Here is a 14,126-nt window from a genome sequence, read left to right as displayed (position 1 = left end):
CTCCATACTTGGATGGAAAAATAAACAAACAACTATTTTTATTTTTTGCTTAATAATAGAGGTTTTTATATTAGTGTTAATTATTTAGCTAGATATTATTACTTGTGAAAAATCTGTTTTTGGGTTTGCATGATTGCATTATTTTAATCGCAAAATGGTTCGGTTGTGGTTGAGAGAGAGATAAAAGTTTGAATGGGGAAAAAAGTTATTATTACATTGTTACGGTGATTTTGAGAGCAAAAATTGACGAGAGAAAACATAGAATTATATTTTTTTAAAATTTATTAATTGAGTTAACTAGAATTTAACATTCACTTTTAAATTTAAGAAAAAAAATATATATAATCCAAAAATTTATGTATTATATTATTAATGCATAACTAATTACAATCAACTTGTAAGCATATCTTTCTGAAAAAACACTTGAAAGCATATATTTGCGGACAATGGAACTGTCCGAGTGTCCAAGTTTTTAAGAGATAGCGATATGATTGCAATTTTATATATATAAGAATCCATATGATTGCAATCTTACTAGAGAATTTAATAAACTATAGTGCATCCACGCGAAGAAAACCAAATAAAACTTCTTTCTAAACGTATTTCTAGATGGTCGTTGATTTAGATACCTTGGACCACCTGGCCAATCAGAAAGGAAGAGAAGCTAGAGTGTTCCTTGAAATAAATCTATGAAAATCTTACCTTCCCTAAAAGAATGACCCGCCAAGTTTGTTTTCTTTTTCATTGCTAAGAATAGAGATGTGAATAAAATGTTTGTTTGTGGGTCCATGAGGTGGGGAAGCTAGCTAGACTGGTAGAGCGGAGGGCACTCCGTTGTGTGTGTATATAATGGGGCTTGGCCTGTAACCTTTAGAATACAGGAAAGCATAGAGAAAGTTTATTACTTATATTGCTTTGCAGATTTGTTGTGGTGTTAAGTGTTGAGTTGAGCATGGCATCTCGCTCTCAGTCTCAGGCAGAGCTTGAAAAGGTTGGGAAGGAAGGGTTTGCTATAATAGACAAGTACTTCTATGGCCGACCAAGGAGGCCACCAGAGGTCTGGCAGGTACCAGTTGGCCAAACTGTCCGTGTGACTTTTTATATTGAAGTTAAGAAAAACCGCTGATTCAGGGGGTCGCAGCCTGATTCATTATCCTTGTGCATATGCACACTGATCTCTTTTTCGCTAACTGTGATGGACTGCTATGCTAGTTTATGTTTTTCTTTGTGTTTTTTTACCTTAGTACTTCATATGTTTTTTTTTTTTTTTTTTTTCCCTCCTCGTGTAATACTAAGTAGCATAGACCAGCTGGCAGTTCTGTACTTTGTATTTGCAGAATATTAAGTACTACTTTGTATTTTCTAGCTATGTTTACTATTATATAAGAGTTTCCTCCTCTATTATCATGGTCACTATTACAAAAACTTTTTCATGACTTGTTTAGGTGGTAACTTTTGATTTGATCAAAGTCGCTTTTTACTACTTGATTTTAATGTAAATAAACTTTTATTATGAACCAATCACAACATATCATATAAACAATTGTAAAAATTTCGGTGTATGTGAACTTATTAATTACCGTAGCATCTCTCACGTAAAAGGATTTTTTTCTTTTTGGTGTATATCCCGTGAGAAACAGGAGAAGGGAATTTGAACCCAAATTCTGTTGAATATGCGGAACTAAGAAGTACCACTTAACTATAAGATTTGTGGCAAACAATTAATTGTAGCTTCCATTTCAAGTTTTCAACCAATTGGGGTTGCCAAGCAATTTGTAATACACGGATCATGGGTGCAATCTGAGGAGCCTTTAGCTCCATTTCTTAGAAATCCAACGTCTGTTACTGAGCTTCTTGATTTGGCATTCGAGATGGATGTCCAGGTTTGTGAGATGGATGTGTTGAAAGCTTGGTTTTTTTGGCGACACGACCAAACAAACTAAGGTTGAATCAGCCTATCACATCAGTTAGGAAGTCGTCAAATGGCCAAAAATTTACTTATTTCTCAACTTTCTATCATCTTTTTTTATAATTAACATAAATATAACTTTTGCACCTAGAGGTAGAGGGTGCCTCTCATTTGATTCCTCCCCAACTTTCGGTAATGGGTCATTAGAATAAGACATCTCAGATTCTCACAGAATTATCAAAGCTATCTGAAACCATTCGCAACCTCATGTCCTCCATGTTAAAGTAGCTAGAATTTCATCCTCTCAGCTGTAATCCTATAAAAAATCTGTTGAGCAACAATCTATCTCTGTACATTCAAGAACAACAAAAATTCCAATAAACAAACCCAAATTCAAAAATTCCAGGTGAATCTTACCACTCAAATGAGGAGCTAGTGTTCATATAGCCAGTCATGCCTCAACTCATTCTATTGTTTACTGTCCCACACCGCTTAGATTATAGATTCTACATAAGTTTATAATAAGAATCATGTGCATTTCTCCTTGCCGAGTTGGGTAGCGCCAACTTGTAACCTGTGCAGGGGCATCAAAGTGGTGGGATAATGGTTCGGCTCACCAGGCAGGGTCTGTATGTGCAACTACTTAGCCCGCCCGCTCCAAATTGAGAGATGGACCTTGTGATTTGGGCGAAGGTCGGGATCACATGGTCCCTAAAGTAGAGGGTACTGCGTGAGGCTGGTTTCACAGAGCAGCGAAGACCTCTCGCTCTCAACAGTGGAAGGATAACGGGCTGGTGTACTACTGGCCCACATTGCCTGGTTGAGTTGGGCTCCTTAGACCTCCACTTTTTAGTTTTTGTCCCTGACATTTCTTTGGATATTTTAGATCTAAAGCCTATATAACTGATTTGGGGTTACGAAGTCTGTTGAATTTTTACACTAGAAACCAGAGCAATTCAAGGAAAATGTTATACAACTTTTGTCTTAACTGACCATTTTTGAATGGTGGGTCCACAACTTTCATCACTCATTACTTACCATTTTTGAGTTGTAACAAAATTTGTGATATTTTACATGTTCTTAGAATATTTGGCGAATAAATGTCAAAGGGTAGATTCACAACTTTCACCACATGGTAAATTGTAATAAAAGTTGTGAGACTTCAAGTATTCCTAGCATTACTTTCAATTCTAGAATCAAATTATTTACCACACATCATTTTCCACAACTACTCTTATGTGGTGCAGTAAAATAGGTTTTGTGGTCTTATCATATGGCACTTAGTTTTCTCCAATAGATGGTGAAAATCTGAGGCTTCGCTAAAACGAACATCAACGGGGTTATCATAAGTTGTATTTAGTGGTTAGCAAAAGTTTTAAGTTTTTTCTCTTGTTTTATTCAACATTTATGCTTTCTAAAAAGGTTTTATACTTGCATTGACTTGATTGATAAAATCAACCATCTTTCACAAAGCAGCAAAGACCTCTCGCTCTCAACAGTGGAAGGATATCGGGTCGGTGCATTACTGGTCCACATTGCATGGTTGAGTTAGGCTCCTAGATGGCCACCTTTTATTTTTCTTTTTTCCCCTGATATTTTTGATCTAAGCCCAGAGAAATAAATCCGTTTCAGCTAACACTTTTCCATCTTTATCTTCACATTAGAAACACAAGCAATTCTAGGATCACATTATTACACACCATTTTCCACATCTATCCTATGTGGTGCAATGAAATAGTTTTTGTGGTCTTTATCATATTGGCGCTTAGTTTTCTCCAATAGATGGTGAAAATCTAAGGGGTTTCACCAAAACAAAGATTAACAGTGTGATTAGCAAAAACTTTAATTTTTCTATTGTTTTATTCAACAATTATGCTTTCTAAAAGGTTTTATATTTGCATTGACTTGATTGATAAAATCGACCTTTCCCTATAGGAATCAACCAATGATAGCCCATTTAGTATGAGAGTTTAAATAATAGTTTTAAGTATTTATAATATTTAGTAACACCTTCAAATTGGTGCAACAATGAAAACTTTTTGTATTGAGACTTAAGACTAATATAAAAAGATGGTTATTTTATGGTGTAGGGACCTGGGGTCGGTGACCAATATTGGCCTAGTATTGTTAGGGTAGGCCCAGCCTAATGGCAATAGTACAAGGACATAGGATTGGCACTCGAAGGCGGCCTAATGTAATTGGGCTGGGCTAGGCCCAGACCCAACGAGTTGGCTGGGGATGGCCAAAGAGGGGAGTAGTCAATACTCGAGTCAATCCCCGAGCACTGTTAGTGCCTTGGGGAGTAGTCAATAGTGGAAGGATAACGGACCAGTGCATTATTGGTCCACATTGCCTAGTTGAGTTGGGCTCCAAGACAACCACTTTTTTTTTTTCTTTTTTCCCTTGATATTTTTTATCTAAGCCTAGATAAATAAATCAATTTTAGCCACCACTTTTCCATCTTTATCTTCACATTAGAAACACAAGCAATTCTAGGATCACATTATTACACACCATTTTCCACATTTATCCTATGTGGTGCAATGAAATAGTTTTTGTGGTCTTTATCATATTGGCGCTTAGTTTTATCCAATAGATGGTGAAAATCTGAGGGGTTTCACCAAAACAAAGATTATCAGTGTGGTTAGCAAAAACTTTAATTTTTCTATTGTCTTATTCAACCATTATGCTTTCTAAAAGGTTTTATACTTGCATTGACTTGATTGATAAAATCCACTTTTCCCTATAGGAATCAGACCAGTGAGAGCTCATTTAGTAGGAGAGTTTAAATAATAGTTTTTTAGTATTTATAATATTTAGTACCACCTTCAAATTGGTGCAACAATGATAACTTTTTGTATTGAGACTTAAGACTAGTATAAAATGATGGTTATTTTATGGTGTAGGGACCTGGGGTCGGTGACCAATATTGGCCTAGCGTTGTTAAGGTAAGCCCAATCCAATGGCAACAGTACAAGGACATAGGATCGACACTCGAAGGCGGCCTATTGTAATTGGGTTGGGCTAGGCCTAGAACTGACGAGTTGACCGAAGAAGGGAGTAGTCAACACGGTTGATCCCTGAGTACTGTTTGTGCCTTGAGGAAATTTGCTGTCAAATGTTGTTCGGCGTCAGGCGCAAGTTTTAAGAGAATCCTCAAAAGAGACTAATTTTCTAGGGATTTTGGGTAGAAGTAGGGGTTACGTAGGAACTGATGCAAATGTAATTATTTGGATCCCCACTAAGGGGAGACTATAAAAATGAATGGAGGATGAATGGAAAAGGGGTTTGGGAAACGCAAGGAGGAAACAAAACAAGAGGGAAAGAAAGAGAAGTACCAAACATGGTACACAATTATTTATTATTATTGTTTTTTTTTTTTTTTAATGTAGAGTATATATAAGAAAAAGTGCACCTACAAAATTCTCAATAAAAATATTTAAACGATTTCTCCAAAATTTTTTTTTTTTTTTTTGACAAAAGTAAAGGAATTACTAAAATTGAATTGAAAGTTCAAATTCATTTCTGTAAAGTTGCATTTGGAATCTTAAATTTGGATTTGGATTTGGATTTTAATCAATAGATTTGTAACGCCTTACAGTACAAATCCATAATCAATTTTGGATATCATTTCAAATCCAAGGATTTTAAAGGTTCAAATCCTTTAGAATCCTAGATCTTTTAAAACTATACAAACGAAGTGTTTGAATTTATTCATATGTCCAAATCCAGATATCCAAATGCACCATTGTATATTATTCGGTCATTATTATATCACCAAGCGATACATTCAACTTTAGGCTCATTTTTTTACCTTTCCAGAGATAAATTACAGTGTCCTTTTCCCTGGAGATTATTCTCTTCTTTTATATTTTCAATTAAGCTGAAAAACAAAATATCCTGCCCCAGAGAAATTCACTTCAAAGTTCAAATCCTTTAAAGCCTAGCTCTTTGCAATTCCAACTTGCCAATAGTACCCAAGTGGACTTCATCTGGACCATCTGCAATTCGTAATGTTCTTGCTGTGACCCACAGATGTGCCAGAACGGTATCAGAAGATAAACCAGCTCCACCATGCACTTGCATTGCCATGTCAAGCACCTTCAATGCCATGTTTGGGGCTGCTACCTGCTCCACATACAACCAGACCATTTTAAAAGAAAATTCAGCAACAAAATAACCATAAGCCAAGATTGGATTTTGGCACTTCATATTACAAACAACAATAATTATCAAACAAAAACAAAATTACAACCAACAATTACCTTGGCCATTGCAATAATCCCACGGGCCTTTTTGTTTCCAAGCCTATCAAGTTGGTCAGCTGCTTCCAAAACCAACAATCTGGCTTTCTCTAGCTCTATCCGACACTGAATCAAAGAGCAAATATAAGAAGACTGCTATAATACTGCAGCTAGGAGGTTAATCTTAAATATAAGGATTCAAGGTGGACCACTAGTTCAGCAAAAGTACTTCTAGTTTTTGTATTATTGATTTAGCTTACATTATTATTTCAGATTTTGTGATGTGTAGCAACATAAATTTTTTCAATTTTCTATAACAGAGTTTACCTTTGCAATATCTGAAATAAATGAACCTTGTTCTGCAATCAACTTTCCAAACACTCTTCTACTAAGAGCCCTCTGAGCCATCATCTGCATGCCACGCTCAGCAGCACCAATCAGTCTCATGCAGTGGTGCAGCCTTCCCGGTCCTAGCCTACCCTGCAAACAACTCAGTACCAAATATAAGATATCCATGTTGGTACACCAAGAAGCATCTCAATAAATGTCACGTAAACTCTTCAAATTTCAATTAATGAAACACAACCATCAATCATATTATCACATCTGTGCCAGGGGATGAGTTGGGTACCTACCTGGTTTTAATCCTACATATGACCAGTAACAATCATTTCTACTTTCAGCATATGAATGTCAGAAACAAAACCTTTTTCTTCTTCTTGGTTTAAGACCAAGAAGCTTGCTGCACTTACACTGATATGCACCATAAAAACAGAGAAAACTGTTGATGTTTATGGAAATTTATACAAGTTTCAACATTCCCAGTAAATGCAATTTGTTGAGAAATATATGGAAGACAAATAAATTTTAAAAACCACTGTTTCATGTTGCCAAGACCTTAAATGTGGAGGTAACCCCCCCCCCCCCCCCCCCCTTTTCTCTCCTCAACCCAAAAAACACACAAATTCATAATGCACCAGGGAAGGTGTTGAACAACTTTACCTGGGCAATCTCAAATCCACGTCCTTCTCCCAATAGAATATTCTTTGCTGGCACACGTACATTGACAAATGATACTTCTGCATGCCCATGAGGGGCATCATCAAAGCCAAACACCATTAGGGGTCTCTTTATGCGTACTCCAGGAGTATGGGTATCCACTATGATCATAGACTGTTGTTTATGCTTAGCGGCATTGAAGTCAGTTTTTCCCTGTATATTGTTCAGATAACATTCCTTTAACTACATGAATCGAAATTTGGACTTTTCATGCTATGCCAAACAAGAACTAACCATGACTATGAGAACTTTGCACCTGGGATCCATGGCCCCACTTGTCCACCACTTCGTCCCATTAATGACATATGTATCTCCTTCTCTGCACATGGATTTAACAAGCAGTCATACATAAATTGCAAGCAGAAGCTCTGACAAAAATTAGCATGTGCCACATATAGTTATATCCCATATATCCACAGAAGGAGTTTGGATGACTATTGGGAGACGCAGTCCCTGTACTTGAAAAAAATGATTTTGATAAACAGAGTACTCCCTTTACAAAGGTGCTGCACACTACCTTTTAATAGAACACTCAATATTGGTAGCATCAGAAGATGCAACTTGTGGTTCTGTCATTGCAAATCCAGACCGGATCTTACCGTTGAGCAAAGGTATAAGCCATTCATGTAGCTGTTCTTTATTTCCATAACGCAACAATACCTAAAATGAAAAGGAATTTTTTTCCAAGTATAGTGCTTTTATTCAAAAGAGAAAATAGATCAAATACACACTATATGTATTAGCCTATTCCTAAAGACAGACACTCCCAAACTCAGAAAGTCTAGGAAGTCGAAAGGAAAAAGAACTGTTGTAACCAGATCAAGCGAAACATGCATTGTAGGTAGCTTTCATAATTTGCAAGAAAATTCAAAACCATATCAATAATTTTTTTTTTTTTTTTTTTTTGATAAGTAAGAAAAATTTATTGAAAAAAGACTACTTTATGCAGAAGGGCACAAAGCAGCCAAAGAATACAAAAAGATAAGAAAAACCATGTACAAGAAAGAAGAGAGTCTATAAACATCGGGAGAGAATCACTAGTTGTGAGCCTCTAAGCCCGAGACTAGTCAGATGAAGAGCCAACAAAAGAGGCAAGAAGTTGATTTGCCGAGCTCTCCACATCTTCAAACATGCAGTTATTGTGTTCCCTCCAAATGCACCATATCAAACATAACAATGTCAAATTCCAATATCAAATGAGCGTTTCCCCAACCAATTCCTCCATCCAAAAAGAAGATCTGGCACAATTCTTGGTAAAACCCAAGTAAGCCGAAGGATCTCAAGACAAAACACCACAATTGGTAGGCAATCTCACTGGCCAAAACCATATCTATCATTTTACAAATCTAAAAATCAACAAAAAATTTGATTCTCCAACTGGCCACAACTACGAGTTACATCCTAAAGGTTGCAAAATGATCATCACTCTTTCTAATTTGAAATTCTTCAAAGAATCTTAAGATCTCTTTCAAACANAGTGGAATGGAATTAGTTGTCTAGCAAGTTATGGAATTGCAATACATCATACAGTCCTATTTGATCAGATTATAGCTTAGACACTGCATTTTAACTCATAAAAGGCCTTAGGAAATGATGAGATCAAGTTAGTTACATAGCACCGAGTATTCTTATTGTCTTCCTCAATCCCTGATATTATCTTGAAGATTTTAATAATTAAAAAAAAAAAAAAAAAAAAAATCTCTTAATGATTGCCTGAATTTCCTCAGAAGAGGAAGCTATTTTGGACAAATGAGAATACAGACCTCAATTCAATCAAATTTATCAATGTGACTTACAGCTGCATAGCAGTATTCTGCCAAATATTCTGCCAGTGAAGGAACACCTTCTGGAATTCCAGCAAGTTCCATACCTTCACCTTGTTGTCCATCTCCAAGCCCAATGCTCACAATATAATGCTGTCAAGGAAAGAAAAAACGATAACTTGAAAATGATATTTATGCAGTTACGTTATCGGCCTAGTTTACTAGTGCCAAAGAAAATCAAATAGCCATCAGAAGCATCCCAAACATTCACATCAGAGGCTAAAGGAGAACAGATTGACATGTGACCAATAAATACAACCAAGTATAGAGATGGCACTCCATGTGAAGAAGTGAAGTCTGTAAATTGTAATTACCAAACAGCTATATGCAACATCACACATTTGGTTTCCAAGCGTAGACAGTTCCCAGTCAAGAATGCCAATAACTCGATCCTGCACCATTAAGCATATCTCAGTAGATGTGCAACCAATAATATCTAAGCTGTTAGTACATGATCATTTGACCACATTAAGGGTCAAATAAAGTGTAAACAGTAACAAATTTGTATTTCTATTCCAACCATAAATATTTTTTGAAATTCTTAATTTATAAAACAGAACATACACCGATTATATTGGATGACTGAATGAAATTACAAATTCTGAAATCAGGTTGGATAAAGATATGTGTTTAAATCAGTGAAGGCTTTTGAAATACTGGACCTCATTGGGATGAAATACAAGATTATCAATGCGAAAGTCTCCATGAACTAGGCCTGATGTTGCTCCTGAAGAATCTTCATGAGGAATGTGTTGCCGTAGCCAATTAGCAAGCTCAATCATCTTTGGATTTCTCTCAGGTTTACCCTCAGCAGTTGAAGCTATATACTGTGTAGCCCACCTTTCTACCTAAAACAAGCATAAAATTCATTCAAAGTAAAAATTTGGGTGATAGCCCTGTGTTTAGTTAGGAGCTTTCACAAATTTTCATGGATGTAACTAACACAAAACAGCTGCTACACAAAACGTTAGTACATTATCATGCATGAAGTTTGTTATTAGAATTGAGCAGCAGGTAATCATATTCTAAGCACCTTCAACTCAATCTGTGAGAATTTTACATTTGAAATTACACATGTCAAGGTACAATATACATATAGATAAAATAAGATTATCTAAAAATTTCAGAACATTACCTGCCGTTTACAATAGTTGTCAAGGCGCCCATATTTCGTGAGACCCATGGCATCCACATTAGTGGAATGTAGAGAAGCTAAAGTGTTTGCAGTTGCTTGATATATTGCCCTCCTCTTATCAGGTGATACACCCTGATGGAACAGAAACAATCATACAAGTTAACCCATCAAGCTGATTGTTATTTACACCAAAATCCGAGTACTATATTTGACAAGTCAAAACTCAATACATTAAGACTTATAATTAGCATTTCGAATTGATCATGAAACACAATGTAGTCAAGAAAATGCCATACCGGCAGTGTGGGGTCTACAAAAATGCGTCCATCCAAATACTCCATGATATAAAATGCAGTTCCAATTACACTTGGGTCAGTACACAAACAGAAAGCTTTTGGGACTGGAACTTGCGTATGAGTGCCCAACGCCCGGAGAACCTGTCCCACCATAAATTGAGAATTTCAAATTCAACATTTCTTATCCTTTGTTTGGAACTTGCGGCCGACACTTTCAGCCCATCATTTTTTTTATGACCCACCAAGATGAAATTGGGCAGTGTCCTTAATATTTGGTGTAATAAAAAGTGTGTTGTGATGGACAAATATGAAAGTAGTTTTGACTTTCTTTTTCCTAGGAAATAACGAAATTGCAACCTTTTATATTTCTGTTTTCTTTTTTTGTTTATCACAAAGCTGGGACAAAGAAAGAACCTGAAACTCTCTATCGACGGCGTGAGCAGAGTGAAGCAATTTCCCCGGTGGCTTCTTCCTCAAAACGTAACGTTTCACCGAATCCCCCATTGATGATCTCACTTCCATCAGATACGTAGGATTCGATTGGCCGTGCCCGAACTATTAAACCCACAAAAAAATCGGATCAAAACCAACACAGAGAGAGAGAGAGAGTAAAAGAGAAATGGAGGGAACCTGAGAGACGGTGAAATCGGAGGGATGAAGAGGGAAGCCAGGGACGTTGGCGGAGGCGTAAGCCAACAACGCCTTGTGATCGAGGGCGTGAGCTGGGCTCACTTTCGCTACCATCTCAGATGTACGGGAAGCCATTATTCTTCGAACTTGGAGGATTTCAACGACTATCTAAAGAAATCAAATCGGCACCACCACCATAAATATATATTAACACACGGACAGAGAGACAGAGACAGAGACGGAAACAGAGATTTTGTGAGAGCTAAGGAGTAGATAAGAACGTTGAATCTTTTGGAAATGTCTCGATAGGAGTCGGACATTATTAAAGTTCTATAGAGCTACCTATCACACGCCGACACGCGTCAAAGCCGAGTGTTTCTTTCTTTCCCTTTTTTTAACTTCCTGATTTGGTTCTTTTGAATTTAGAAGATAAGACAGAACCACAATTTCGTTTTTATAGACAACACAAATAAAGTGGAGAGAAGATATCGTAAGTACTCGACTCTGACGGACCCATAATGCGTATTTTTTTTTTTTTTTTAAAGGATTTCTCACGTTATCTATACTATTATCTACATCATTATTTAGGGAGCTTTTCTTATTTGAATTCTTCCTTTTTTTTTTTTTTTAAATGCCTTTACATTCCTATGTTTAAATAGAGACAATACTAAATAACAATCTGATAAAAATACAACTCTAATTTCCATTAAAACATTACTTAAAAAATAGGATCACAGTTCTATTAATTTTCAAATTGTTTTATCCACTTATAAATTAGATTTTCAAAAAAAAAAAATATATATATATAAAATAAAAAAACACAGTTTTTTTTTTCTACAAAATAGGACCACTAAAAAAAAAGCATCATCACACATGCGAAGCGCGTGCGAGAGGCTAGTCAATTATTATGATCTTATCTCCCCAATCTAAACTGCTTATCTCCCTCTACAGGTGGTGCTAATAAACCTTATGTCCAGTATAAAAAAAATCGTATTTAAAAAAAAAAATAGTTATATAATTGACATGCAGTAAGTTGAAAAAAAAAAATCTATCCATTTATATATATATATATATATATTTTTTCTTTTACTCAGGACCTTTATTTAAGAATTTTAGTCTTCAAGCCTAGCCCACTTTCCACATTCTTGAAAAAGAGTACCGTAGGACACGGCTTAATTGCTGGCTAATAATATATACCAATCTTTTATGGACTGGTATTGATACTTCACAACTCATCATTTTTGTTTATTCTTATTTTTTCATTGCAAAAACAAATCTACCGTATAAAAACATCATCATTTGTCACATTGTCACCTTAGCAAAATTTTGGAAGTTCTTAAGTTACAAAACAAATTTTGTATTGCAATTATGTTACGAAGATTTTGAAAAAAAAAATAAAATTGGGCCAAATATTGTGAATTTTCATAAATTATAGAATTGGTTGAATCAAGAAAACTAAAGCAAAATTAAATCAATTTTAAATTGGTTTTACTTGATATATATATATATATATTAAATGTAATTCAAACAAGGTATTTTCATTGCCAAACCAAAGAAAGATTATTTCTCTCTCTCTCCTCTCTGTGTTACCACCACTAATTCATAGATTGAAGATTGGATTGTGTTGATTTTTGTGGGGGCAAATTTGGGTTGATTTGTTCAATGGTGGATTTGGGTTTATTTGCAGTGGTAGGTTGCAAATTAGCTTGTGATTTGGGTTGCATGTGGTTAAGACTGTGGGTGCTACAGTGGCAGATTGATGATCGATTTGTGGGTTGGTAGATTAGTGGTTGTGGTTGCATGTGGGTTAAGGCTGTGATTTGGGTTGATTGGTGGTTGATTGTAGATTTGTGATTTGTGATTGATAGATTGTTTGGATGGTGGTACGAAAGGAGAGAGGGGTAGCTTGGTGGAGTTGGTGCTAGGTTGAGAGGAAGAGAGAGAGAGAGGAAGAAAAAACGTAAGTGCAGGAGGAAATAAAAGAATAAATAATAAATAAAATAAGATTTTAAAGATAGTGTATTGAGTTTGATGTAGGAGTATTTACAAATGAGTTTGTAAAAATAATATTGTATACTTTATTTGGCTAAATTTGCTGTGAGGCTGCTGTGAATGCTCTAAGTTAAGCATGTTCATACAGAAGATATTTGGGTAAAAGTGTAGGTAAATCCAAATCCCTCCAGTCCCATACAAAATATTTGTTGAACAAATGGAGTATTCTGCTATGATTAACGAGTAAAAGTGTAGGTAAATCCAAATCCCTCCAGTCCCATACAAAATATTTGTTGAACAAATGGAGTATTCTGCTATGATTAACGTGATGCGTGCGTATACACCATCCAATCACTGGCCATCAATTTCCTGCAATTAACAAGAAGAGTAGGGAGACCCAAGGACGAGTGAACCGTAGAGGTTAATGATGAGACGATAATGGGTAATTTGATTCTAAATGATATTACAATATTGCAAATTCCAAACCATTGGGAGACCATATTGGATTGCCTAGAGTTCAGCCAACATTATTAGCAGTTGTCCCCAAGGAAACAGAAAATCTGGCCTGGATTGCCTAGAACACTACCATTAGTATTGAGTTTAACAAATCGAGAGGTGAAGCAAGACTTATTTACAAGATTTAAAATCTTGTGAACACTACTACACAAGTGGAAAGCGAAGTAAAATCTGGTGTAAAGATAAGCATTGCGAGATAACCACACTTGCTACAGGGTGAAGGTTACAAAAGCATTCCGAGGGCGATCGCGGCGACGTGAGGAAAGGGGCAATGTGAGGAAAGGGCCAACGGCTAGAGCTGACATTCTCTTGAAGCCAAACAAAGAGGGGTTGGTCAAAGAAATTGACTGGATGGGGAAGTGGAGGGGATTGCATATATTCCTATCCCATTGTCCCCTTGAAAGATATACAAATAAGGTTGATTGAACCGTCCCCCTATCGTCCTCTCCATCCAAACAAGCTGTACAAAAACCAAACCACCGCCAAGATCATTGTCTCTCTCTCACACACACATGAGAAGAA

At 36.1% G+C, this 14,126-nt stretch overlaps 1 protein-coding gene across 1 annotated transcript; it reads right to left on the bottom strand.

Annotated features, from left to right (window-relative positions):
• Positions 1-5,597: 5,597 nt before the first annotated feature.
• Positions 5,598-11,425, bottom strand: LOC112028226 (probable acyl-CoA dehydrogenase IBR3). The gene is made up of 13 exons (XM_065760464.1): positions 11,097-11,425; positions 10,881-11,021; positions 10,467-10,607; positions 10,171-10,302; positions 9,698-9,883; positions 9,350-9,427; positions 8,991-9,128; positions 7,730-7,872; positions 7,447-7,531; positions 7,156-7,365; positions 6,481-6,633; positions 6,175-6,279; positions 5,598-6,037 (listed from the first exon to the last, which is right to left on the bottom strand). Exons 1-13 carry the CDS (start codon positions 11,229-11,231, stop codon positions 5,846-5,848), a joined length of 1,839 nt encoding a protein of 612 aa, XP_065616536.1. The 5' UTR covers positions 11,232-11,425; the 3' UTR covers positions 5,598-5,845.
• Between the last annotated feature and the right edge of the window lie 2,701 nt (positions 11,426-14,126).

Source organism: Quercus suber, unplaced genomic scaffold, assembly GCF_002906115.3.
Source record: "Quercus suber isolate HL8 unplaced genomic scaffold, Cork oak 2.0 scaffold_369, whole genome shotgun sequence".
NCBI lineage: Eukaryota > Viridiplantae > Streptophyta > Magnoliopsida > Fagales > Fagaceae > Quercus > Quercus suber.
This window is presented reverse-complemented; position numbering and strand designations above follow the sequence as displayed.

Coding starts and splice junctions, on each gene's coding strand:
- LOC112028226 (XM_065760464.1), bottom strand. CDS start 11,231: ATGGCTTCCCGTACATCTGAGATGGTAGCGAAAGTGAGCCCAGCTCAC. Junction 10,608..10,880: donor CCGTCGATAGAGAGTTTCAG/GTTCTTTCTTTG, acceptor ATGGTGGGACAG/GTTCTCCGGGCGTTGGGCAC. Junction 7,366..7,446: donor GCAAAGTTCTCATAGTCATG/GTTAGTTCTTGT, acceptor AACAATATACAG/GGAAAAACTGACTTCAATGC.